Genomic DNA, 25,972 nt, shown 5'->3' with positions numbered 1-25,972 from the left:
CATTACGCAAATCGTCAAACTGCATCACGAGGCAAGCCCTAACTTGGAATCCTGAAGGGAAGCGAAAAAGAGGAAGGCCAAAGAACACATTGCGTCGGATAATAGAAGCAGATATGAAAAGGATGAATTACAACTGGACGGAGCTAGAAAGGATTGCCCAGGACAGGGTTGGATGGAGAATGCTGGTGAGCGGCCTATGCTCCTTCACGAGGAGTAACAGGCGTAAGTAATGAGTCATATATGCATAGTGAAGATAAAACGGGTCTGAGAAGTTAATTTAAGCGTAACACAAGTTATTTTCTTAATTACAAACTTCGTAATCTTAAGAATAATATTTATTTAGAGGGAAAGAAGAGAGAAAAGAAATGAACACCTAGTGAAAAGTTTCATTCATGATAAGAATAATAATTGCGTAATGAATATTGTAGAATCCAAACTACGGTTTGGATGGTGAAGAATAGCCTTCCGGGGACTTTAGACACGCGCCCTTTCCCGTCGAAATCAAAACAAGTAATCGGGTAAATAGCGGCTCTATAATTCATCATAAATTTAAATGTAAATCGTTACCTAAACAAATATTACCACCCGGCTATTCAACCAATAATTGTTCAATCAATCAAATCTAAATTACAATAAATAAAGAAGTTGATAGAAGATGAGGGAAAATTACCAGTCAAAACAAATGAACGTTATTCTATCCTGACTGGATAGAACACACACAAAAGGAGGAGCAAATCAATATGGCTACCGCCAAGAACAAGTGTCAAGTAAAACAACACAGATGAAGTTCAGGAAGAAACACAAACTTAGTGAATGCGTAAGAAAAACAAAAACTATAATAAAAAATACAAGTATTAACAATTCGAATGTAATCAAAATACAACAATGTACAACTAAGGGGATCAATAGGAACAAAGTACAAGTATATACATGGAGGGATTTTACCAACACACAAAACCTTCAAAATGGATCTTACACCGGCCCCCAAAATCCCTCCATACCACACAAGCTACCTTGATGCCTACGGTCATGGTTCATTATATAACATATCACACCATAGGAACGAGTAGGACTTACAACAGTACGCCTACTCGACCTAACTACATTAATAACAACAAAGACTAATCCAAAGCTTCAAGGAGACCTGCTTCACCTGTTCTCTGGTGATCAACGATAACAGTCATGATATAGACCTAATCACTCTTCCCCAAACTCCACCCATGCTGTTGGATGAGGGCCTCACTGACAATTCAATGTTTATCTTCTGATTCGACTGCTGCACAAACTTGCTTAACTCAGAAACTGTCACCACAAAGCTTGACGCACTGTCACTGTAAATCTCCGGAGGTTTCCTTCTTCTTCCAATAAAACGTAATAGAGCCATTAAAAATGAATCAGTAATCAAACTACACATCATTTCAATACGTACTGCCCATGTTTGCAAACAAGTAAACACATATCCATACCCTTTTTCTAATGATCTTCCTATGTGTCCTTGTTCTTTATGACAATGTCTAATTATCATTTCCGTCACTAATTGTCGACTGGGTAAAATTACTGGATGTTTAAAAGCATTTGGGAAATCTGAGTATCTTAGTCGACCTCCAAAGAAGAGTAACCCATCAAGCATTATCAATGATGAACCTTTCAGATCATCATGACTTACTACTTTACTGTTGTTTTTAAATTCACTAAGTAATTCTCCATATACTTCTCTCTGAACCATCAATAAAATCTTACGCTTGGCAATCTCAAGCTCTTTGACCTTTAAACATCCTAGATGAACGGATCCTTCACAACTCGGTAAACGAAGTACCATCAGGAATTCGATAAACCTTCTAAACCAGGTTACAGCTCTGACTAATTTCAACCACTCGGAATAATAAGAGAGAATAGGTGTGATGTTGTACTTCATACTACTCAAGTTAACCACAGCAGTTTTTCTAAATTCAATATCGTCAGGAGTAGGTTCCGGACAGTCAGTGATTGTTATATAAAATTCGCCATGCAATAAAGTAGGACATTTGAACCAAGATTCAAGATCGTTCATTTTTTGTATACTTCCTCTACATAATAATTCACTAATCTGTTTAACGAAACTCTTTGCTTGATCACAAGTGGGAATGGATATCAAGCAATCATCAACATAGAAATTATTCTTGACATCATCTACAACATAACCATCATAACCGTCAGAGAATATTTGGGTCGTCTTATTCAAGGCAAAGTTCGCACGAAACGGCGAGGATGTGGCATCAAATGGATGGGATGTCATTTGAAACTCGGATGGTTCCCTCGACATGTCTCCCTCCTGCCACCACAGAAATCTTGAAGCTCCTCGATCAGACTCAGGGACCTTCACTTGCATGAACATTTCTTCAACATCTGCAGGGATTGCAACTGCCTCCTTGCGAAAACTTATTAATATACACCTTAACTCAGCAGTGGTATCGGGTTCTTGATAAATCATATCATTTGGGGAAACCCCTGCAAACTGGGCGACACAATCAAGGACCACTCCAAGTTCTTCTGGTCTTTTCATGTTTATTACTGCATGATGAGGTAAATACCATCGAGGGCGATAATAAGACTGCAGATATATTTCAAAGACCTTCTCCGCATAAGTCTTAGTAAAATCACTTTCAATACTTTTGATATACCTGATGTGCAGACTGACATCCTTGGACAACATACCCTTCAAACTTTGTAATCTACGGTTTGCTACTTCATAATTATCCACTCTCATATCTGGATTCTTTTCCCACGGCATAGAAACTACAAAATGACCGTTGTCGAAGCGCGTGCCACCCTCCACAATCTTTATAGCCGCCTTGTCGTCTACTGATAATGATTTATCACTTGAATAAGCATCTGAAAGCTCTACGTCATAAGGCTTACGTATTTTGTTCTCTAATGTCTGTATCTTACTGGTATGATTAACAACTTTTTTCCTATATTCCGGGCATGATGGCTTATCATTTACGACGTTGCTTGTTGAGTCAGTGTGCAGCAGAGCGTGATGTCTCCTCTCACAACTGTCAACGTTACAGAGCCTTGTCATCTTACATTCATTAACCTTATGTCGTTGTCTAAGACAGATGAAACAAATGCCTTTGCTTTTAGCGTGAGACCATCGGTCTTGAACTGTAAGCGCTAAGAACTGTGGACATTTATAAATAGCATGGTCGCAGGAACACATACTGCATTTAGTTTTCGCTGTCGAACGATTCCCTTGCCCCGATTGCACGTGACAGTTCGTCTTTACGTTATGCCCTTTTCGTGAACGATTTGCCAACCGTCCAAATCTACTACAAGCCACTCTCGCACGCGATGCGATAAACTGAGTGAGTTCGTGAAACGTCGGCTCTCTATCATCTTCGGTCAATTTATCCACCCAGTCCGCCCACTGGGCTTGCATAGGTTGGGGCAAGTCTCACTATTCTTTCCAAAGTAACTAAGGAATTTAGATCAGAGGTATAATTCATCTGTTCCAAGACCATAGCACAGTTTTCCATTTTAATAGCCAAGTTTGATAGTTGCTCCCCGTCAGTATAATCAAAATTCACAGCATTGAATAAGTCTTCTAATGTTTCTCGAGCGATTACATGAGACAGTCCGAACAAACGTTCTAGAATTTCCCTTGCTCTCTTATAACCAGGGGATGCTTCCATCATGACACAACCCTCAATAGCTCTTTTCGCCTTGCCCTTACAATAGTGCATCAAATAGAGCAAACATTGGCTATCATCAGTGACTCTTGACGCTACATAGGTCTCAAATTGCCTTATAAATATCCAGTATCCTCTTGGCTGTCCATCGAAATAACTCAATTCAACCTTTGGTAGTTCTAGACCAACAACAGGCGCTATAGGCAAAACACTTTTTCCTGATAATTCAAGCCTTTGCTTCTCCTTTAAACTAAGATTTCTTACGTCATCTGTCATCGAATTAAGACTAGAGTCACTACCATGATAATCAACCCTATTCGAGTCTGGACCATGACACTTAAGGACATCAAAAGGCACTTGCTTGGTAATAGGGGATTCTTCATCAACATCAACGAACTTTGAGCTTGAGTTCCTTCGATGATTAGTTGGCATTATAAACGAAACGACCAAATATTTCCAGAAATGATCATCAAAATCCGCGAACGATTGCCAAAGGATTTCGGCCAAGTAATAATTGTTTAGAACTGTAGAATCCAAATTACGGTTTGGATGGTGAAGAATAGCCTTCCGGGGACTTTAGACACGCGCCCTTTCCCGTCGAAATCAAAACAAGTAATCGGGTAAATAGCGGCTCTATAATTCATCATAAATTTAAATGTAAATCGTTACCTAAACAAATATTACCACCCGGCTATTCAACCAATAATTGTTCAATCAATCAAATCTAAATTACAATAAATAAAGAAGTTGATAGAAGATGAGGGAAAATTACCAGTCAAAACAAATGAACGTTATTCTATCCTGACTGGATAGAACACACACAAAAGGAGGAGCAAATCAATATGGCTACCGCCAAGAACAAGTGTCAAGTAAAACAACACAGATGAAGTTCAGGAAGAAACACAAACTTAGTGAATGCGTAAGAAAAACAAAAACTATAATAAAAAATACAAGTATTAACAATTCGAATGTAATCAAAATACAACAATGTACAACTAAGGGGATCAATAGGAACAAAGTACAAGTATATACATGGAGGGATTTTACCAACACACAAAACCTTCAAAATGGATCTTACAAATATCAACCTCAGATGGAAACCAACAATTTAGAAAAATAAAATAAAATTCCTTTAATGCACTCGGATGAATACATTTAGATTTATGTAATAGTATACAGATTGAAACCGGATATTAGTATAAATATTTGTGCAATAATAATTAAGAATGATGCTATGAAAGTCAAAATTAATTTCAAAGGACAGTCAGGAATCAAATATGTTAAGAAGGATAAGAAGATATAAAAGGAATATCTAATGTGTCGGGGAACTAATAATGATATTTTGCTTTTCAGGCAATTAAATGGATGACGGACCTTGTTTGTATAAATCATTATTGAATACACTGATATTCAATAGGTGAAATAATTCACTTTCGGAAGGAAAATCATCAAGGAGACATTTGAACCGGGTTGTAGTTTCACTGCAGCGGAGGTTCACTGGCAGTCTGTTCCACATGGTTGAGTAGCGAATAAGGAAAAAATTCTGACGTAAGTTTGTGTGGGTTCTCGGGATCGCTATAATATTCTCCTTATTAAGTAGATTGTGGGATGATATCATAAGGTATGAAGGGGTGGATACCGAAGAGTAGGAAATACCGTTAATAAACCGGTAGATAAAGACAAGATTTAATTTGATACGTCTGATCCAAAGAGGTTCTAAGTTGAGTTGTTGGCATCTTTGGTGATAGTCTTTGTTATCGGAATACCCCAGAACAGCTTTGATGAACTTTCTTTGAACACCTTCAATTTTAATCGGATCATTATGTCTGCAATTACTGTAAACTAAAATACCATATTCAAGAATGGGTAAGATACATTTTCTGCATAATAACAATCTCGATTCGATATTATGAAAGTTTATCATTATCAATCCGATGAGCTTTCTAGCTTTGGATACTTGAGATATTATGTGCTCAGAAAAGTTCAGACTGTTGCTATATCTTAAACCCAGGTCACGAACAGTGTTGAGAGGTTTGAGTGTATGTGTCTGTACAGTCAGATTTAAGTTAAGGCAGCGACCGATGTGAATAAATCCACTTTTGTCAACATTAAGTGGCAAATTCCACGAAACAGTCCATTCGTACAACTTGTTTATTTCCTCTTGGATTACCGCTGAAATATAGCTTTCTTTCGTGGGAGAAGAGAATGAATAAACTACTTTCAGGTCATCAGCAAAAAGGGAAGGCTTACCATACTGAAAGAGGGAACACACGTCATTGATAAAAAGGAGAAAGAGTAATGGACCAATCACACTTCCTTGTATAACCCCACTGGTTACATTCACAGGTTTAGAGTAGCAAGATCCAAAGCGAACGATTTGGCTACATTCTTCTCAAGAAGATTTGAGCCAAGATAAAAGGGGATTCTGTATGCCAAATGAAGAGAGTTTTAAAAGAAGTTTGTGTGAGACACTGTCAAAAGCCTTACTAAAATCGAAGTAAAGAATTATCACTGACTGACCAACATCTCTTTTCTGGGCAATTTGATCAAAAACTCCAGGTGCGATGTGAAACATGAGCGTTTAATCATAAACCCGTGTCGGGATGGGCTGATCAGACTAGCCGAAAGTAAAAATGATAATAGCTGTTTGTGGATGACTTTTTTCCATGGTTCTTGAGAGCACGGATGTCAAATTAATTGGCTTATAGTTAATAATATCACTACGTGGTCCTGTTTCGAATCTAGGGGTGATAAGGATGTTTTCCATACAGATGGATAGGTCCCATATTCCATAGATAGATTGAAAAGTTTCAAACAAAATAGTGGAAATTCTCTACCTCCATATTTCACAAATGATGAAGGTATCCCATCAGATCCACCATCATAAGACTTTTTCAGAGCAGCTATCGCCTGCTTGATGTTGGAGTGTGTAAAATCAATTTTCGACAGATATCTGGATGTCAGCATTGGAAATGTAGTGATGGGGTTTTCAGTTCCAGTTTTGTAGCACTGCGAGAAGTGCTTGCTAAATCGTTCGCATATAGTATTCGGGTCGTTAACAATGCTTCCGTTAACTATGAAGAATTTAGTCGTGCCAAGGGAATTTGACTTTACACGGGATTTAAAAGGACGAAGTATTGATAATTCTGGGCCTTTACTACGTAGAGCTTTATTTTCTATATTCATAAAATACTTACGTTTAGATGGAGCATTTGTGTCGATTAATTTAAGTATACTCTGAAGTTCATACACATCATTCTGCTCGTAGTAGCGGCATTTTAATTTCCTCAGCTTTCTTTTAAAAATATATTTTATATGAATAAAATATATAAGGTAATATTCCGCAGGGACCGCGCCCGCATGGCCGAGCCTTGCCATTCAATCAACTCCAATTCATTCAATACACTCTTCCCGCCTTCTCCATCGTTAGGTATTTCGCCGCGTTAAATATTGAATATCTATTTTCCGAGTTATCTCGTGTTCAGCTTTGAGGATTGCGTGGTTATGGTCCAATGTCACTACAGACCTCGACATTTGAGGGAAAGCATGGAATAGAATGGACATATTGGATGCAAGTAGACGATTTGAACTTTGCTGATGACCTGGCTCTTCTAAACCGTACACATCAACAAATGTGGGACAAGGCATCCACTGTGGCAGAAGCCTCTGCGTCAGTAGGCCTCAACATACAAAAGAGAAAAGCAACACCGTCGAATACAACACGGAGAACACCAACCTAATCACACTTGATGGAGAAGATCTGGAACAAATGGAACCTTTCATGTACTTGGTCAGCAGCGTCATCGATGAACGAGGAGGATCGGATGCAGACGTAAAGGCAAAGGTTGGAAAAACAAAGGCGGCATTCCTACAGTTGAAAAACATATGGAACTCAAAACAACTGTCAACCAATACCAAAGTCAGAATCTCCAATGTTGACGTCGGGACAGTCTTTTTGTACGGAGTCAAAACTTGTAGAACAACTGCAACCATCATTAAAAATGTACAAGCATTTATTAACAGCTTTCTGCTCAAGGTACTGAATGTCCGTTGGCCGGATGCCATCATCAACAGCCTAGTGTGGGAGAGAATAAACCAGCTTCCAATTGAGGAAACTATGCGAAGACGCCGAAAGATGACATGACATACGTTGAGGAAATCATCACACTGCCCACGAGACAGGTGCTAACTCGGAATCCTTAAATGAAAGGTAAAAGAGCAAGGCCAAAGAACACACTGAGACAAGAATCGGAAGCCGACATGAAAAGAAACTTGAAAGGATTGCCCAGGACATAGTGGGACAGAGAGTGCTGGTGCAACGTTAACACCTCCATGATGCAAACGATAAAATGTGTTGGTAATAAGATTGATCTTGCCGATTTGGTTGCTATTAGTAACTGGTATAGTTGACCTATTCTCATTGTTAGAAAACTGCATTCAATAGGTCACAGATTACAGTTCGGTTTTAATACGCCACACTGTTGTGCAGTATTTAGTGAATGATGTGGTTCCAGGAAGATGACATTGTTTTTTAGATTTTGATTTAGTGTGCGCCGTGCGCTCCTCTGATCTTCTATTTATGCTGACTTTGAATGACCCCATGAACAGAGTGTATTTGATGCAGAACGTTGAAGTCCTTTGAAATAAAACAAATCCTTTTTACTTTTGGTTGTTTACGCATGGACTTTTGATTGATATAAAGAATTATTGATTTAAAGGCTGTTTTGTTGGGGATGTTTTTGTCTAGTATGGATTTAGTTTTGGTATTGAATATATCTAGTTTTTCTGAAAATTCATCAATAATGAAGAATCTTCTACAGTCAGAGTGCTTGATTAGAAATAGAAAGTCCTCGTAGTCAACATGTGAGTAGTTCTAGATTAAAAGGTTGATGTTATTTATTCTGATTTATTGCCTTTTGTGGGAAACAGTAAGGTGCAGACAACCTTCATATGATCGCCGTTGTGAAACGTTTTGGCCATTACCACGGATTTCGGTATGACGGTGTGACTGTAGTAGTGCAGCGAGGCTCAACCGTTGCTGTGGTTCATGGTTTTTTAAGAACTCAAGTATGGTTTAAAAGCACAATAGGTCGCATTGTTCTTGAAAGGTTTAAATCATACTGCGAATAGTTTTGCAGGATAAATCTAGTCAGGAAGCCTTAGTAAATGACATACTCACAGTAGTATCAGATAAACTAGGAGTATTTGGAGCCCAATACATTCATCCGTATGGTATTTTATAGTCATAAGAGTGAAGTAGGCTGTATCGAATCAGTTACATTACTGAGAGCAGCCTAGTCATAGGATTCCATTACCGTGTTTTCAAGTGCACATACAAGCCAACCAACATAGTTTTTGGAGCCTTAACCACAACAGCAGTGTTCACAATTATTTTTTGATGATGGGTGTGAGGCATAGAAAGAGAACCAACCCCTCGTTTTAGTACAATTAAATTCACCTGGAAGTACCGTGATGAGTAGATATGTCATTTTATCTAGTACAGATCCAGTTTCGATCAACGTAAGTGTCAGTCGTAGTTAGTATTCATCTGACAGCGGTGCTTGACGTGGACTTAGTGAATTTTTAGAATTGTGCTCTAATTAATGATGAGCTTATTGATCTTTGTTACCATAATAATAATGATATGACGGGATAAAAATTAAAAATTAAATTACTCATCATGATTCTTGGTCAGCAATAGTTTTGTTCTAATTCAGTGTGATGACTACTCAGTACTCAATACCACTACTCTACTCCCACACCAGAATCAATGTAACTTTGATTCGATACAGAATGAAGTTGGATTTTCGCGCGTCGAAGATTACCAGAAAAATAATAAGAATCCTTTGTGTATTGATCAGGAGAGAGGTAAATCAAAAGGAAGGCGGCATTAACTGATCGGAATCTGCACGTAATAGTTCCAAAATGTCTGGTTGAATTCTCAATACATTAAAGACGAAAATCTTCGTTAAGATTATTTGAGTGCTAAACAAGGTGGGATTATCATAGTGAATAATGATGTAGCATAAAAACATTTCAGGAAATCGAGTTATTATTCACATTAATAGCATTCGGTTAAGGTAATATAAGTATTTTGTGCTTTTATGTAGGAAAATAATCAATATTGTGTAATCGTTGACATTTATAATATTTTTGGTTTAAATAAGATAGTCAGTTCACGTTTCAACCGCTATGCTGTTCGTATGAGTTGATCTCCAAATGCATTTGTATCAGTAGGCTAACTAAAGGAATAAAAGTATTACTGTAAAATGGAATAATTCCAGGTTAACTTGCCAAGTTTATTGCAGTTTATGTATTCGTGAGATATTCTCGAACGTCTCATTGCCTATTTGTGATAACATTTATTAAAACTACTAGTACGTAGGAATCGTTGTGAAAAATGCTTTTATTACACAAAAATAGTGATTATGTGAATCTCACAAAGAAAGATAAGAGTGTTAAATCCAAAATAAGTTTTAGACTGAAGAATAGCTGTTTAGGTGGGTTAGATAGGCATACTTGACCGGTTGAAACCAAAACAAAGTGATTGGGAAAAATGACAGTTCTAAAATTCATCATGAATTTAAATGTACATTGTCACCTAAACAAATATGACCACCCGGCTATCCAACCAATAATTGTTCAACTAATCAGATCTTAATTACAATAAATAAGGAAGTTGATGAAGGATGCGACAAAATTACCAATCACAACAAATAAATGTTATTCTATCCTATCTGGATAGATCATGCACAGATTCGTTCAAAAGATAATATTTGGTTGCTTTATAACACAGTGTTTTCAGTTCCTGGAGAGTGCTTCAATTCACGATCAAAATGTACAGTTCGAGTCAACACAAGCAACACAATTAAAAGGAGGAACAAACCAATACGGCTGCCGCCAAGACTAAGTATCAAGTAAAACGGCATAAATACAGTTCATGAAGAAACATGGAAACTTAGTGAAGGCGTAAGAAAAATAAAGACTGTAATAAAATACAAATATTACCAACTCAAATGAATCGAAAAGACTAACAAAATGTACAACTAAAGGAATCAATAGGAACGAACTGCAAGTGTATACATGGAGGGATCTTCACACACAAGATATTCAAAATGGATCTTACAAAGGTTAATTCTTAAATATGAGTGAGTCCGTGAGAGACATGCTCTGAACTCAGTGCTTTGATGTATTGTAAACAAATTAATTATATTCACACTTACAGGCTGATGGTGCATACAATTTAGTTACGCGTATAAAATTCAACATAAAGTAGAAATAGACTTATTTTAAATAAAGCGATTATTGGTACTTGAAATTGTCAAATATTTTATGTCATAGATATAGGTGGCATGGTGTTGCACGATGCTTACGTCCAAATTGATCTTTACAAGATGTTGAATAGTGGGTGCTGCTTATGCGATTATCAAGGAGTGCATAAGAGAGTACAACTCCCAACTCATGTCTATGATAATGATATGAAATTCTATGTGTTGAGGTATATTTGACTGTGATGTTTCAGACTGATTATACTGATGTGTTGCATGAATGATTGTGTTAATATACCTCCAATCAAACTGACAAGGTATTAAGATATTTATTGAATGAGCAACTGATAGAAAAATATCCTGAGATCTCCTATAATAGACAAAGATAACCACGGGAAAACAACACTATTTAGTGACACCATAAGTCAATCTGCTCTGGTACATCATTGAAGCTTTAGAGTTCAATTGTATGGCATTTAAAGAGTGAATAATACTCAATACAACTCTATGGTTACTCATAAAAAACGCATGACTGGTATGCACTGAGATAGAGTCTATGTTGATTGTGAACATCAAATCAAGTGTATTATTCCTCCTGGTCGGTTTTCGAACCTGTTGAACCCATCCACAAATTTCTAATGTTTCAACTAGCTTGTTATATCGACCTGGTACCAGAGTCAAGACCCATGTAATTTTTGGCAGATTAAAATCACCTCCAATGATTTTAAATGTATGCGGTTGATGCGAAGCAATGGAAAAGATGTTTGTTAGTAATCTGTCAAACTTAGTATCCGCATGATGTGGTCTATATATGCATCCCGCCAGTAAATAATTTTGGGATCCCCAGTTTACAGTAACCCAAGTGGAGTCGTCTATAGCATCAAGGGATTTATCCTCAAATTTGCACGCTTGAATGTCTGAACGGACACAGATAATTGTACCGCCTCCTATTCCATAACATCTATCGGTTCTAAAGAAAACGTAGTTATCTACATTCAAGGAATGATCGGATATAGATGAATTACACCACGTTTCCGTGATAAGTACAATGGTTGGATTTACAAGGAATAAAAGAGTTTTAAGATGAATAATTTTATTGGACAGAGAGCGGGCACTGAACGAAAGAATAAGAAACCCAGAGTTATCATAGTGAAGCAGGTTAGAGTACAAATCGCAATTGGTAATAATAATAATAATAATTTATTCTCAAATAACAGTTTGTTACATGAGGCATGCCAGTTTACAGGCAAGATCAAATTGATACAAATGATACAATATCCAATGTAGTAAATTACATTGCTGGGTGGATAACTTTTAAGATATGAATGTAGATGGTTTTAACCAGTACCACAGTTGGCGCGCTTCACGAAAGTTGCGTTGCGAATGTGCAACTGATGGTCAAGGATAGGTCCATTGGAGGTGGGAGCTTCTAAATGTCACAACCTTATGTCCCTTTGGAATATCTAAGGCTTTGAGGATGGTGCAGGATGAAATCTTTCGTTCCGTATCACAAGGAGGAAGACTTTGTGGCCTGTCTTCGTTGTTTGGCAATGGAACACAAAAAATGGAAATTGGGCAGTTGATGGTTAGAAAGAAAGGTATTGTGGGATAGCTCATAGGATAAAACGCAATGCTTAATGAATAAACAAAATGAAGAATTAGATACACATAACTATCCAGTCCTTGCTTATATTCATAGACAACATCTATTTACGTCGACCAAGAACTAAATTTGCCAGTGTTTGATGTTTTTTACAAATCAATTTCACTGAATTACGTAAATGCCACTAAGAATTGCTAACGAATCATCATTGAAAATCATAACTATAGATGATCAGTTATTAGTATTGATTGAACTAGCAAGCTTAGTACCAATCAATGTTACAAAAATATAATGCATGAGTTCATTGATCAACAGACTAATGGAAAGTGGGTTAACATAAGTATATAGCGACTCACGTGCAAATGGGTTTATTCTCATTTAACTCAGTTAAGCCCTTTTTGCTAACTTATTTAGCGGACAAAGCCATCCGCACTATAACAATTTATTGTACCCTTATTATTATTTTGTGCTTGTATGAAATACGCATGCTTGAATATTGCTTACGGCCTACGCATTTGTTCACTCTGCTAGTCTCACTACTAACCGCTTATTTGATTCGATTACTCATTAATTTCACATGCTATATATATGGCTGACTCTGCTTTCTCGCTCGCTTGATTGTACTCGACTACTTACATTCGCTCAGTCGCTCGCTTGCCTGTTTGCCGTTCGACACAACTCCTAATGCTCGTTTAATGCATCTGTAATTTTGGACATCTGTGTGTGTGGTCTCGAAATAAACGTAATCAACGCTTCGTATTCGCCCTCTGAATAACATACCGTTGGGGTTAAATAGGACGGTTATCAAGACGAATTGTATACGAAGTTTAAGGGATATATCGAATACCGACTACCACAAGTAACAACTAGTCATTGAAGTTGAAGTGAATAGGGGTATTAACAACAGGCTATACTTCTGAACTCTGCCTCACAGATAAGGAACTAGAGTCTGGTTCGGCAATGGTGCTACTTTAATAGTAGACCTAATTTCGAAATGATAGATTCGTCTTGATGTGACTACCTTATCCATAAGATCTTACACGGAAGTCCCATCGTTCTCTACACCGACTCGTCATACGTGACAATCAGCAACATAACGTTTAGCACTTACGAAGAATTATATATATATATAATAATATATAATGTGGGCATTTATGGGTTACACAAAAAACAACCACGCCTGCAGAGCTGAGCCATGCTATGACTAACAATCGTTCCTGCATCCCCTATCGTTGGCCTCCTCCAAGTGTTAGATGTTGAAGGTAAGTCATTTTAGTAGTTATACGCTCAGCTTCAAAGATTTTGTTGTTAGAATCCAATACCGCTACAAGCAGTAATCTTCGTTCTGCATATCATGATAGTGAAATTCTGCACTTTTATACTAGAGTATTTTTGACAGATATTAGTTGTGAACTGTCACGTATATAATGCATATAATGCCAAATGGAATACATCTAATTCTTTTCAACGCTTCTGGAAATATATGGTTAATTATTTCTGGGTTTTCAAAATTCTCGAGGTCATAATTGTTCGAATCATTGATGATTTTTATGGTGAACAATAATAATTGTTTTTTTAGAATTTCTTCCTGGTTTCTCTTAGAACTCCTACCGATGACGTAATATAGTTCACATCAAAATTATTATGGTAGACATGGCTACAGGTGATCACCCTGTACATTCTTATTTGAATGAAAGAATATATCTTCTGTTGGAAGGTCAATATCCACATTAATGAACCGTTTCTTGTAGGCAGATAATTATGTGACTTCTACGTTTTATGGATTAGGCAGCCATATCATGACAAATCCACAATTTTAGTATTAGGCCGTTTATAATAACAGCACTAATAACGAACTTAGACCATAATTCTACAAAGCAACAGGGATTATGTCCGTCTTTATATACATCCATTAACGAAACAAACGATGAAGAGAAGTTATGTTTAAGTTCAGTATGTAGAACTAACATATTTGCCGTTATCACTGACATAATCTATCAAGATAGTTTTCTAAGTCAAATGCAGGGGCGAAAGATTTAACGTGAAGAAGCTGTAAATTTTCGCACAGTTTTCTGATGATTCTACTCATGTGCTTCAGTAATAAAACTATTCGGAGCTTTCTTTTTCGCCTGATCAAAGGGAAAATCCTTCGCACATGTAGTTTTCGGAACTATCCGCAGATATTCCTATGGTTTAGAACATGGACGAGAGCATTACAGAGACTTGCAGTTTTCTTTCAGAAAATATAAGGTATCTCCTTGACGAAACGAGCCTCAGTACTGGTCGATTTTATGTAATCGGACCTTAATAGCATATGTTGCAAGTTCGGGGAAATATTGATCGTCGGATAAGCTTGTGTGTTAAGTCACTCATAACCCAGAAATAATTACGTATGAGTCACGAAGAAGTTTAAAAACTTTGTTTCCCAGTCACTTTTACCAAAATGATCTTAAAGTCGACCAAGGAAAGAAGATAAAAGCTATTACGAGGTAATGTGCTGAGTGTCTTCTACTGTAGTTAATTATAGGAGGAAATATGTCCGGTATTTAGCTTAAATGTCACTAATGGGGGATATTTATGTTGTGTCCAGCAATACTCATACTGTCATAATTATTGTAGAATGCTTGCAAAACTGAATACCTTGGGGAATTTTTCACCCCAAAAACAAGCTTCAGTTTTTAGCAACGACTAATTCAAATGACCGAAATGCTCATATCACTCGAATTTCTGACGAAAGCTAATTATTTCACACGTCACATTTTCGGTAACAGAAGCCCAATAGAGAAATTAAAGCAATAGATGTTATAAGTTTGTTTAGATAAGCTTGGCACGGAACTGTCAGAAGGTCTTCATTTAGAAGAATTATGACGCTTCATGATGAAAGCCGAGTTCCTTCAAAAGTCACGAGGCCGATGCTCCTCCTCACAACCAGAGCAGCCACTTATTTAGGTACATTGAATACTCGTACAATGTGAGACACTGGGAGAGTCTTACAAATTGCTGCAGAAATGAGAAGATACAACCTAGAGGTGCTTGGGATCAGTGAAACAAGAGCAGAGAAAGCCAGAAGTCAACAAGCAAGTGAAGAGGAGTATCAGAACTGACAAACGTAAATGTGTGGAAGATTTAGCAATGACGGCGGAAATCACCGTAAACCAGAACGACCATTGAAAAGCAAGGAAGGCAAGGTAATCACCAACATTGAAGAACAACGAAACAGGTGGGAAGAACACTTCAAAGAGCTCTTGAATAGACCAGCCCCACTGAACCCACCCAACATCGAAGTAGCACCCACGAACCTCCCAATCGAGGTTGGCCCACCAACAATTGAAGAAATCAGCATGGCCATTAGACAAATCAAGAGTGGCAAAGCAGAAGGATTCTGTAAGGATAGATAGTGTACAGACCAAATCGCAACTCTACGGGTAATGATGGAACAATCAATCGAATGAAATTCATCACTCTACATCAACTTCAATGACTACGAAAATGCATTTTATAGCGTGGACAGGACAACACTATGGAAGCATCTTTGACACTACGGCGTACCTAAGAAGATAGTCAATACCATACGGAATTCTTATGATGAACTAAACTGCAAAATCGTGAATGGAGGACAGGTCACAGACTCGTTCGAAGTAAAGACTGGTGTTAGACGAGGTTGTTTACTCTCACCCTTTCTCTTTCTCCTGGTGGTCGATAGATCATGAAGACGTCAACGTCTGAAGGGAAGCACGGGATACAATAGACATCTAGGATGCAGTTAGACGATTTAGACTTCGCAGATGATCTGGCTCTTCCATCGCACACGCAACAACAAATACAGGAGAAGACGGCCAGTGTAGCAGCAGCCTCAGCACCAGTAGGTCTCAATATACACAAAGAGAAAAGTAAGATTCTCCGATACAACACAGCATGCACCAATCCAATCACAATTGATGGAGAAGATTTGGAAGATGTAAAAACCTTTACACATCTGAGCAGCATCATTGATGAACACGGTACCAGCATATTTACAACTGAAGAACATCTGGAACTCAAAACAACTGTCTGTCAACCAACACCAGGGTCAGAATCTTCAATACAAATGTCAAGACAGTTCTACTGTATGGGGCAGAAACCTGGAGAACTACGAAAGCCATCATACAGAAGATACAAGTGTTTATTAACAGTTCTCCATGCAAAATACTTCGGATCCCTTGACCAGACACTATCAGCAACAACCTACTGTGGGAGAGAACAAACCAGATCCCAGTAGAGGAAGAAATCAGGAATAAGCACTGGAAGTGAATAGGACATACATAGAGGAAAGCACCCAACTGTGTCACAAGGCAAGCCCTCATATGGAATCCTCAACTCCAAAGGAGAAGAGGAAGACCAAAAAACACATTACGCCGGGAAATGGAGATAGACATGAGAAAAATAAACAAGAATTGGATGGAATTAGAAAGGAAGGCCCAGGACAGAGTGGGTAGGAGAATGCTGGTCAGCGGCCTATGCTCCATTAGGAGTAACAGGAGTAAGTAAGTAATAGCAACGTGAAGTAATCAAGAACTAGGATCTAATATGTATGTGAAGATATTAATATAATCTCGGGTTGAAAAAAAACCATTATTTCGGTTCTTGATGAGGATTAGAAACACCAAAAAGCTAATTGTTCTATGCTCGCTATACTTGGTGAAATTATTCCTGAAGGTATGCCACAGAGCGGAAAGTTCTCAAGTAGACGGTACTTTAAGGTCATATACTTGTTTCAGTTTTTAGTGTGAATTCTGCCGCACAATCCCCTTTTAGACAAAGCCTCGTGTAAAACACTTGTTTTCTTGACTGACAATAAATTTTAAAATGTCATTTGACGTGTCCATAACTTGGTAGGCATAAAAACAACCCACTGTATTTAAAAGGCTCGTTTTCATCACAAACTGACATCATCTACATAATGGACTTGGCAACTAAATCTGTTCAATCCACCCGTTTGTTTTGCTCTTACTGTTTTAAAAACTTCACTACTGTTGGATGTTTTTCTGATTGTATGTGTGTACTAGTACATATATTCAAACAGTACGTTACGTATAATTGTCGACAAATTTCTCCCAAATACACGGCTTAAGGGGGAAGAATCGAAATTTCCCCTAAATAACCGACGCGAAGCCGAAAAAGCGACAGTTTTTCTTTATTAACGCCTTCGCCTACTTTGTTCACCCTTATTTTCCTTTTATTTGTTGCTTGGGTTAATCATCCTCAAATTTATTGTGCTGAAATATTTAAAAACTTGAAATGTAATATTGCGGGAGTATTCGCACACCGAATATTCCATCGTTTACTGGCACAAGGAAAAGCATCTAAGGTTTTCCGAGCTCACTAGCGAAAGCCGCTTCAGGGTGTTATCGGAAGTAGAGCATAACGATCTAATTGTTAAGTCGCCATGTACCTTGTTTTGGCGTAGCTTCGTCCTTTAGCCAGATGCTAAGACCTATGCGGACATTTTTTACGGCTTATGTTGGTTAGTAAAATTGCTCTGGTTAACATTAACTACTAATCATGGAACTTTAATCCTTGGTATATCACAATTGAAAGGGATGTATAAATGTAACTTCGCATATCCAATGAATCCGCATAAACTCCCACAGTTGAATAATACCATCGTTACAACAGAATAAGCGTTTCAGTAGCAAGTTTGTTTCTACAACACAATTTATGAGTTTGGATTATATGAGGCTTTGTTCTGTCACTGTATCACCTTATCCCACTGTGCAGATATGATGAGAAAATTAGAACATGCATATGTGTGCTAATTCCTACGATGTCTATAATCAGTTGACTAACATCTGTAGTTCTGATCCTAATTTCATGTAACCATGAATACCTTGATTTATTTTGGTTTGTTGTTAAAGTTGCAAATATGAAAGTTGGCTTATGTGAACGTTCGGCTAAACCGTCACTGTAAAATTAGATGTGTTCTTCGGTGCCGCCTATTATTAAGCATATATGTCCAGTACTAACCAATTAGTCTACAAAGTCTCTTGATATGAATCCATTTGAAAACAAATTCAGCAGTGATCATAGATTAAGTGATATTATTTTCCTGAATTTTTCTTTCTGTCAAGTAAAACCCGAGCAAATTATTCCGGCTGAAGTGGATTACTTTTTCAAAAATGGTGAGGTCTTTGCATTTGCAAGGAAAAATAAGATAATTAAAAAAGCTTATCATATACTGCAGCAAGAAACATGAAATGTGAGCAGTTTTATGGTACGAGGAACAACACATTATCACATATTTGGATCAATTAGCCTCTTTCTTAAATATCTATCGAAATTTACATTAGGATCGAAATACTTGTAAGACATTAGATTTTTGTAAGATGCGATTGTGTCTATTTGGATAGGTCACTTTTGCAGTCTATGGTGTCCTTAGCCACATTCCAACATTGAAAGTGTATCAAATATTGATTGACTTCTTTCTATCAAGCTTTATGTTTGTAATTTCAACTTTACATTTGTATTTCATACTTCAGTTATTCTATTCCTACAAATTTCTTACTAGGTCCTCTTGTGTTATGATGGTTTCTCAGAATTAAGTAAAAATGCTGAAGTGACTAAATGAAAAACCTGAGTCCAACTTCTGTATTCTGCTGTACCTATAAATTTTATTTACAAAACACAAATCAGCCGTATATTAAATGTAAGTGCTTTCCATAAGTTTATGCAATCCTTGTATTTTCAGCAATGTAAGATTTAAAAAAGAGACCGTAAGTTGATGTGTTCAATTATCTGTGACTCATTCATGGTCTAAATGACATCAAGCGATTGTTGAAAGCTTTAAGATTATACTTAACTAGTATATGCAGTAGTTTCCATAAATGACAAAACATAACTTTAAAGTTTTCTGATTATTTCAAATGTTATTACATTCTGTTTTTACAGAATCATCACTATTTTCCTCGACTACTGAGAATTTTTAAAGACAATAATTTTCATTTATCGTTAACCTCGTAACTAAAAACTTGATCTCGTCAGGTGGTGGGAAACCCGCATTTTCACCAACGTACTTGTAGATAGATAGGAAATATCGCTAAATCGTACAGAAATATACTAATCAATACCGGTTACGTGAACCTATATTTAATCACTGATATGGAACAATATTTTCCCCACTTATTTTCAGTTTTTGTGCTGATTGGAGAGTAGTTTTTCTTTCATAGGCTTCTTAGCGAAAGTGTGATATAAGCATAACGTAGAGGAACCATAAGAAGTCCATGCTGTTCCCTGTTGTAAAAGAAGAACCCATCCCACAAACTCAATGCGATGCATAGCCTACTATTTACAACTGTGAATTCGTCGGTGTTAACATTTGTGCGATTTTGGTATTTAAATCTTTTCATAACCAAACCAACTATTTACTTACATCTATTTCTAGCTAAGAAGTTGACTGATGCAATTCATTTATGTCTTCTAGGTCCAGTTCCTCCATGTAATATCATAAGTTATACAGCTTTCCTCCAGAAATGAACCAAACTCCCCAAGAACGTCTGGATGCTCTTCTTAAGTCTGCCGAAGATTTCACTATCATTCAAAATATAGACATTTCCCACTATGCACGGTTTATCCGGTCGATGTTTCGCTTATCTGTCCAGTTCTCAGAAGCAGGCCAAAAAGAAAGAGCGTACATATTGTCCATAAGAGCTGTTTTGTGTATCCGAGAGTTACCTAATCATAATGGTTACCAGAGACTGGATCCACGTGTTCAAAACGAACTCAAAAGTCTTGGTAAATTACTTCCAAAATCTGCTGAGTTCTTGAAGGATGATTTGAAAAAGAAGTACACAGAGGAATATGAGCTGTATAAAAAGTCACTTAGTATAACTGAATGGAAAGTGAATACTAATGGGCCAGTGGTACCTTTTCTTGATCATAGTTCAAAGCCGTATGATGACTATCCAGTTGATCCCAACTCTTATAGACTCTCTTTGTCTAACTTATCTTCAGTCAACGGAACGTTATATCCTGCTTTTAATAAAGCCTTCAACTATACTCTCGATGAGCTCCCAAAATCTTTGTTCAGTAACTACGCAGGAAATTATGGTTTGACGAAAACATATTTATCCAGACATCTGATAAGTGACTTTTTGAACCTAGCTAGTAAAAATACTAAAGGAAATCGAGAAACTTGTGGGACTCTGTGTGGGAAATTAATTAGTGGCAATTTCTATATTACAAATCTTCTAATTCCGAAGCAAAGCGGTACTCCAGACTCTTGTGTTACATATAAAGAAGAGGAAATATTTGAGTACTTAGACAGGAGGCAGCTGATCACATTGGGTTGGATTCATACACATCCTACTCAAACTGCATTCTTATCGGCTGTTGATCTACACTGTCAGCTTTCTTATCAGACTATGCTTCCGGAAGCGATTGCAATTGTATGCGCTCCTAAATTCGATGATATTAAATGTTTTTCATTAACTCCTGATCACGGCATTTCATTCCTGTCAAAATGCAAAAAGACAGGTTTCCATCCACATGCCACAGATCTTCCATTATATGAACAAAGTCAACATGTAATATTTGACGATACTGTTGAACATTCTTCTGATGATCTCCGATAATCTGAAAGTCCACAGTGTTTGTACAGTGAGTTCTGAATGTGCAAAATATTCTTTATGCTTTATCTACTTCACTTCTTACTGATGTTAATTTGAGGAACTATAAATGGTTTGCAGTATTTTCGTAATGAGACCCGTATTTATTGTTCTTGATTGTCTAATGCTCCTTGTAAATGATTTTGTTGTTGATCAACAATCATAGAAGTTTATCTCTTGTAAAAAAAATAGAAGTCAATGTTTGCTAAAGTTATGAATGAATTGTGAACTTAAGACTAGAAAGAGTGTGAGACGTTGAGAAACTTCGTTGTTGCTGGACATCTATCTACAGGTAAAGCGTTTCGTTGACCCAATAGTTTTAAGCCGAAACAACATGACTGTATACGCATTTCATGGCCATAAGTCTTATTGATCTTTCCTAAAAGTCTTTAGAGAGACTTGTTTAAAACTGGTTCAAAAATCTTATTATCAGATGTAGGGGGAATGTAGAATATTTAGTAAGCAGGAATATCGTTCCCTATGGATGTAGCAATATATTTAATTCCATATGAATCTAAAATGTGTCAACAGATATCCTTCTGAGACCAGTTAACATAAGGATGCATAACCTTGAGCCTTCCAGCTATGGGTACATTTCCAATTTTTCTTTGGCTTCACTGCGAAGATTTATGGAATGAAAGGACTAACGTACACTGCTTACAGCATTCTTAAAACCAACCCAGTGATTATTTTTTTTTGAGGTACAGATAGACATGACTACGACATCTATCAGACTGATATATAAGCGTATCACTGCCTTAATCTTAGAAGTGTTAGTTACTTGCAAAACAGATGTCAGATTGCTCCTTGGAACTATTGACAGATTGTTAATCAGTATGTAAAAGATTTATACAAGATGACTAATTTTGAAAAAAATTATAAGTTTGGAAAATTGTTATCATATTATGTTGTTAAGTTTTAGAGGCAGAATTTAGTCCGCCTGGAGTCCCTCCGGGGGCTACTGCCGGTCCCAAGCCCGGGTAAAGGAGGAGGGTTGGGCATGGGGTTAGCGTCCCCATCCCGTAGAAAACTAACTCGCTAAAAAACGCTTACCAGAAAAAATAATCCAAACCATTTTAACTCTGCCCTGGGAGTTAGAAGGTCTTCATTTAGAAGAATTATGACGCTTCATGGTGAAAGCCGAGTTCCTTCGGAAGCCACGAGGCCGATGCCCCTTCTGACAACCAGAGCAAAAATTTTTATAGGTACATGGAACGTTCGAACAATGTGGGAAACCGGGAAGACCAGTCAAATATCAATGGAAATGAGGAGATACAACTTAGCAGTACTGGGAATCAGCGAAACCCACTGGACCCAAGCTGGACAGAAAAGGCTAGCTACGGGAGAAATGCTGCTATACTCCGGTCACGAAGAGGACAATGCTCCACACACTCAGGGAGTCGCTCTTATGCTGTCCAAAGTAGCACGAAATGCACTTGTAGGATGGGAATCTCACGGATCCAGAATCATCAAAGCATCATTCAAAACAAAGAAGGAGGGGATCTTAATGAATATTACCCAATGTTATGCACCCACCAATGATAGCAACGACGAAATTAAAGATCAGTTCTACGAGCGGCTGCAGTCAATCATTGAGAAATGCCCAAGAAAGGACCTAACTATTCTGATGGGAGATCTAAATGCCAAAGTCGGAATAGACAACACTGGATATGAAGATATTATGGGACGACATGGACTGGGAGAAAGAAACGAAAATGGAGAAAGATTTGCAAATCTATGTGCATTCAACAAATTGGTCATAGGAGGCACAATATTTCCACACAAGCGTATACACAAGGCTACATGGATCTCACCGGACCAAACTACAGAGAACCAAATAGATCATATTTGCATCAACAAAAATTCCGAAGGACAATGGAAGATGTGAGAACCAGGAGAGGTGCTGACGTAGCTTCAGATCACCACCTAGTTGTAGCCAATTTAAAACTGAAGCCAAAAAAGAACTGGACAAGTGGACAAACAGCAATACAAAGGTTCAATACAGCCTTCCTTCGAGATACTGACAAACTCAATGAATTCAAGATAGCTCTCAACAACAGGTTCCAAGCCTTACAAGATCTACTGAAAGAAGAAGAAACTACTATGCAGGACAACTGGAAAGGCATCAAGGAAGCATTAACTTCAACGTGTCAAGAGGTTCTTGGTCTAAAGAAATACCATCATAAGGAATGGATCTCTACAGAAACACTGGACAAGATCAAAGAAAGGAAGAACAAGAAGGCAGCAATAAACAACAGCCGAACACGAGCAGAGAAAGTCCAAGCACAAGCTGAATACATAGAAGCAAACAAGCAAGTGAAGAGGAGCATTAGAGCCGACAAGAAGAAATACGTGGAAGAACTAGCAACGACGGCAGAAAAAGCTGCTAGAGAAGGAAATATGAAACAGCTTCACGATACAACGAAGAAACTAGCAGGGAAATACAGTAAACCAGAGAGGCCGGTCAAAAACAAAGAAGGCAGGAAAATCACCGAAATTCAACAACAGAGTAACAGATGGGTAGAATACTTCGAGGAACCAACTACGGAAGAAATTAGAATGGCCGTCAGACAAATCAAGAACGGCAAAGCAGCAGGACCCGACAACATACCAGCTGAAGCACTGAAATCAGACATCGAAGCAACCACAAGCATGCTTTATCTTCTATTCAAAAAGATTTGGGAGGAGGAACAAGTGCCGATGGACTGGAAAGAAGGACACCTCGTCAAGATTCCAAAGAAAGGAGATCTGAGCAAATGTGAAAACTACAGAGGCATTACACTACTGTCAATACTAGGGAAAGTCTTCAACAGATTGTTGCTGAACCGGATGAAGGATGCAGTAGACGCCCAACTTCGAGATCAACAAGCTGGATTCCGTAAGGATCGGTCGTGCACAGACCAAATTGCAACACTACGGATCATCGTCGAACAATCAGTTGAGTGGAACTCATCACTATACATCAACTTCATTGATTATGAAAAGGCATTCGACAGTGTAGATAGGAGGACATTATGGAAACTTCTTCGACACTACGGAGTTCCTGAGAAGATTGTCAATATTATCCGGAACTCATACGACGGACTACAGTGCAAAGTAGTGCATGGAGGACAGCTGACAGATGCATTCCAAGTAAGGACCGGAGTCAGACAAGGCTGTTTACTCTCTCCCTTCCTCTTTCTTCTGGTGGTCGACTGGATTATGAAGACCTCAACATCTGAAGGAAAACACGGGATACAATGGACAGCTCAGAACCAATTAGACGATTTGGACTTCGCAGATGACCTGGCACTCCTATCGCATACACACGAACAGATGCAGACAAAGACAGCCAGTGTAGCATCAGTCTCTGCATCAGTAGGCCTCAGCATACACAAAGGGAAAACCAAGGTACTCAAATTCGAAGCGGAGAACAGCAATCCAATCACTCTTGATGGCGAAACTCTGGAAGATGTAGAATCCTTCATATACCTGGGAAGCATCATCGATGAACAAAGAGGTTCAGATGCAGACGTAAAGGCGAGGATCGGCAAAGCAAGGGTCGCATTCCTACAATTGAAGAACATATGGAACTCAAAACAACTTTCAACCAATATCAAAGTGAGAATCTTCAATACGAACGTCAAGGCAGTTCTACTGTATGGAGCTGAAACTTGGAGAACTACAACAACCACAATCAAGAAAGTACAAGTATTTATAAATAGCTGTCTACGCAAGATACTCAACATCCATTGGCCGGATACCATCAGCAATAGCCTTCTGTGGGAGAGAACAAACCAACTTCCAGCTGAAGAAGAAATTAGGAAAAGACGATGGAAATGGATAGGACATACATTACGCAAATCGTCAAACTGCATCACGAGGCAAGCCCTAACTTGGAATCCTGAAGGGAAGCGAAAAAGAGGAAGGCCAAAGAACACATTGCGTCGGATAATAGAAGCAGATATGAAAAGGATGAATTACAACTGGACGGAGCTAGAAAGGATTGCCCAGGACAGGGTTGGATGGAGAATGCTGGTGAGCGGCCTATGCTCCTTCACGAGGAGTAACAGGCGTAAGTAGGTAAGTATATTTAGTCTTACTAACGCACGCGAAAAAGCTGCACTCCATAGGCTCTTCTCTTGCAACCTGGTACTTTAATTAGTTGATATCTTGAATAAGCAATTATATTTGGAACATTGAGGATTGTTTTTGTTGCATCAACTTACCTTGTATTCGATTAGCATTCCTGCATCCCGCATAGTTTGGTCACCTTTATGATTAAAGCACACCCCCAAACTTACGCGTACTCTATGATATACTCGGTTTTAAGAGAAGTAACTAATATCTCACTTAAGTTTAAGATTTATTTAAAAATACGTACTGATACTAATGAGATGCGGAGCAAACTGTTTGAAAACTTATTAAGAGGACTTACACTAAAATAATGAGTGGTAGATATATTGGCATTACAATGGTATAACGTAGATTAAGAGGGAAAATAGTATATTTACCCTCAGTAGCCTAATAATATCGATTTTCTTATAATATTAAAAAGTAATCAGTTAAGTAATTATTCCAGCCCTTAATTCATATTTTCACGTCAGACCATGCACTACAGATCAAAAAACTTATATCTCCTTGTTTTTAAAGCATACAGCCGTACATCCAACATCAAAAGAGCAAAGTAAGTGATCCTGTCGAAAAAGACTACAACTATATGCGTTATTCAAGGCCAGAAGCAGTTATCTCTTTAAAAAAAAACAGGAAGCAATGTTTCACAACACGTACGAAAGACAAGTAAATATCCACTGT

The 25,972-nt window shown here is 37.8% G+C and overlaps 2 protein-coding genes across 2 annotated transcripts; one reads left to right on the top strand and one right to left on the bottom strand.

Moving 5' to 3' along the window:
* Positions 1 to 515: 515 nt before the first annotated feature.
* Positions 516 to 2,637, bottom strand: MS3_00005211 (uncharacterized protein). Its single transcript, XM_051213236.1, has one exon. The coding sequence runs from the start codon at positions 2,540 to 2,542 to the stop codon at positions 1,181 to 1,183; it is 1,362 nt and encodes a 453-aa protein (XP_051069195.1). The 5' UTR covers positions 2,543 to 2,637; the 3' UTR covers positions 516 to 1,180.
* A 14,601-nt stretch (positions 2,638 to 17,238) lies between these two features.
* Positions 17,239 to 25,872, top strand: MS3_00005207 (uncharacterized protein). Its single transcript, XM_051213235.1, has 2 exons — positions 17,239 to 21,170; positions 25,811 to 25,872. The coding sequence occupies exon 1, from the start codon at positions 20,045 to 20,047 to the stop codon at positions 21,143 to 21,145; it is 1,101 nt and encodes a 366-aa protein (XP_051069194.1). The 5' UTR covers positions 17,239 to 20,044; the 3' UTR covers positions 21,146 to 21,170; positions 25,811 to 25,872.
* Positions 25,873 to 25,972: the final 100 nt, after the last annotated feature.

The sequence above is a fragment of the Schistosoma haematobium genome, chromosome 3 (assembly GCF_000699445.3).
Source record: "Schistosoma haematobium chromosome 3, whole genome shotgun sequence".
NCBI lineage: Eukaryota > Metazoa > Platyhelminthes > Trematoda > Strigeidida > Schistosomatidae > Schistosoma > Schistosoma haematobium.
The sequence above is the reverse complement of the archived record's forward strand: the minus strand, read 5'-3'. Positions and strand labels throughout refer to the sequence as shown.

What these genes read in the sequence shown, in the direction of transcription:
- MS3_00005207 (XM_051213235.1), top strand. Translation starts at nt 20,045, where the DNA reads ATGAACCAAACTCCCCAAGAACGTCTGGATGCTCTTCTTAAGTCTGCC.
- MS3_00005211 (XM_051213236.1), bottom strand. Translation starts at nt 2,542, where the DNA reads ATGAAAAGACCAGAAGAACTTGGAGTGGTCCTTGATTGTGTCGCCCAG.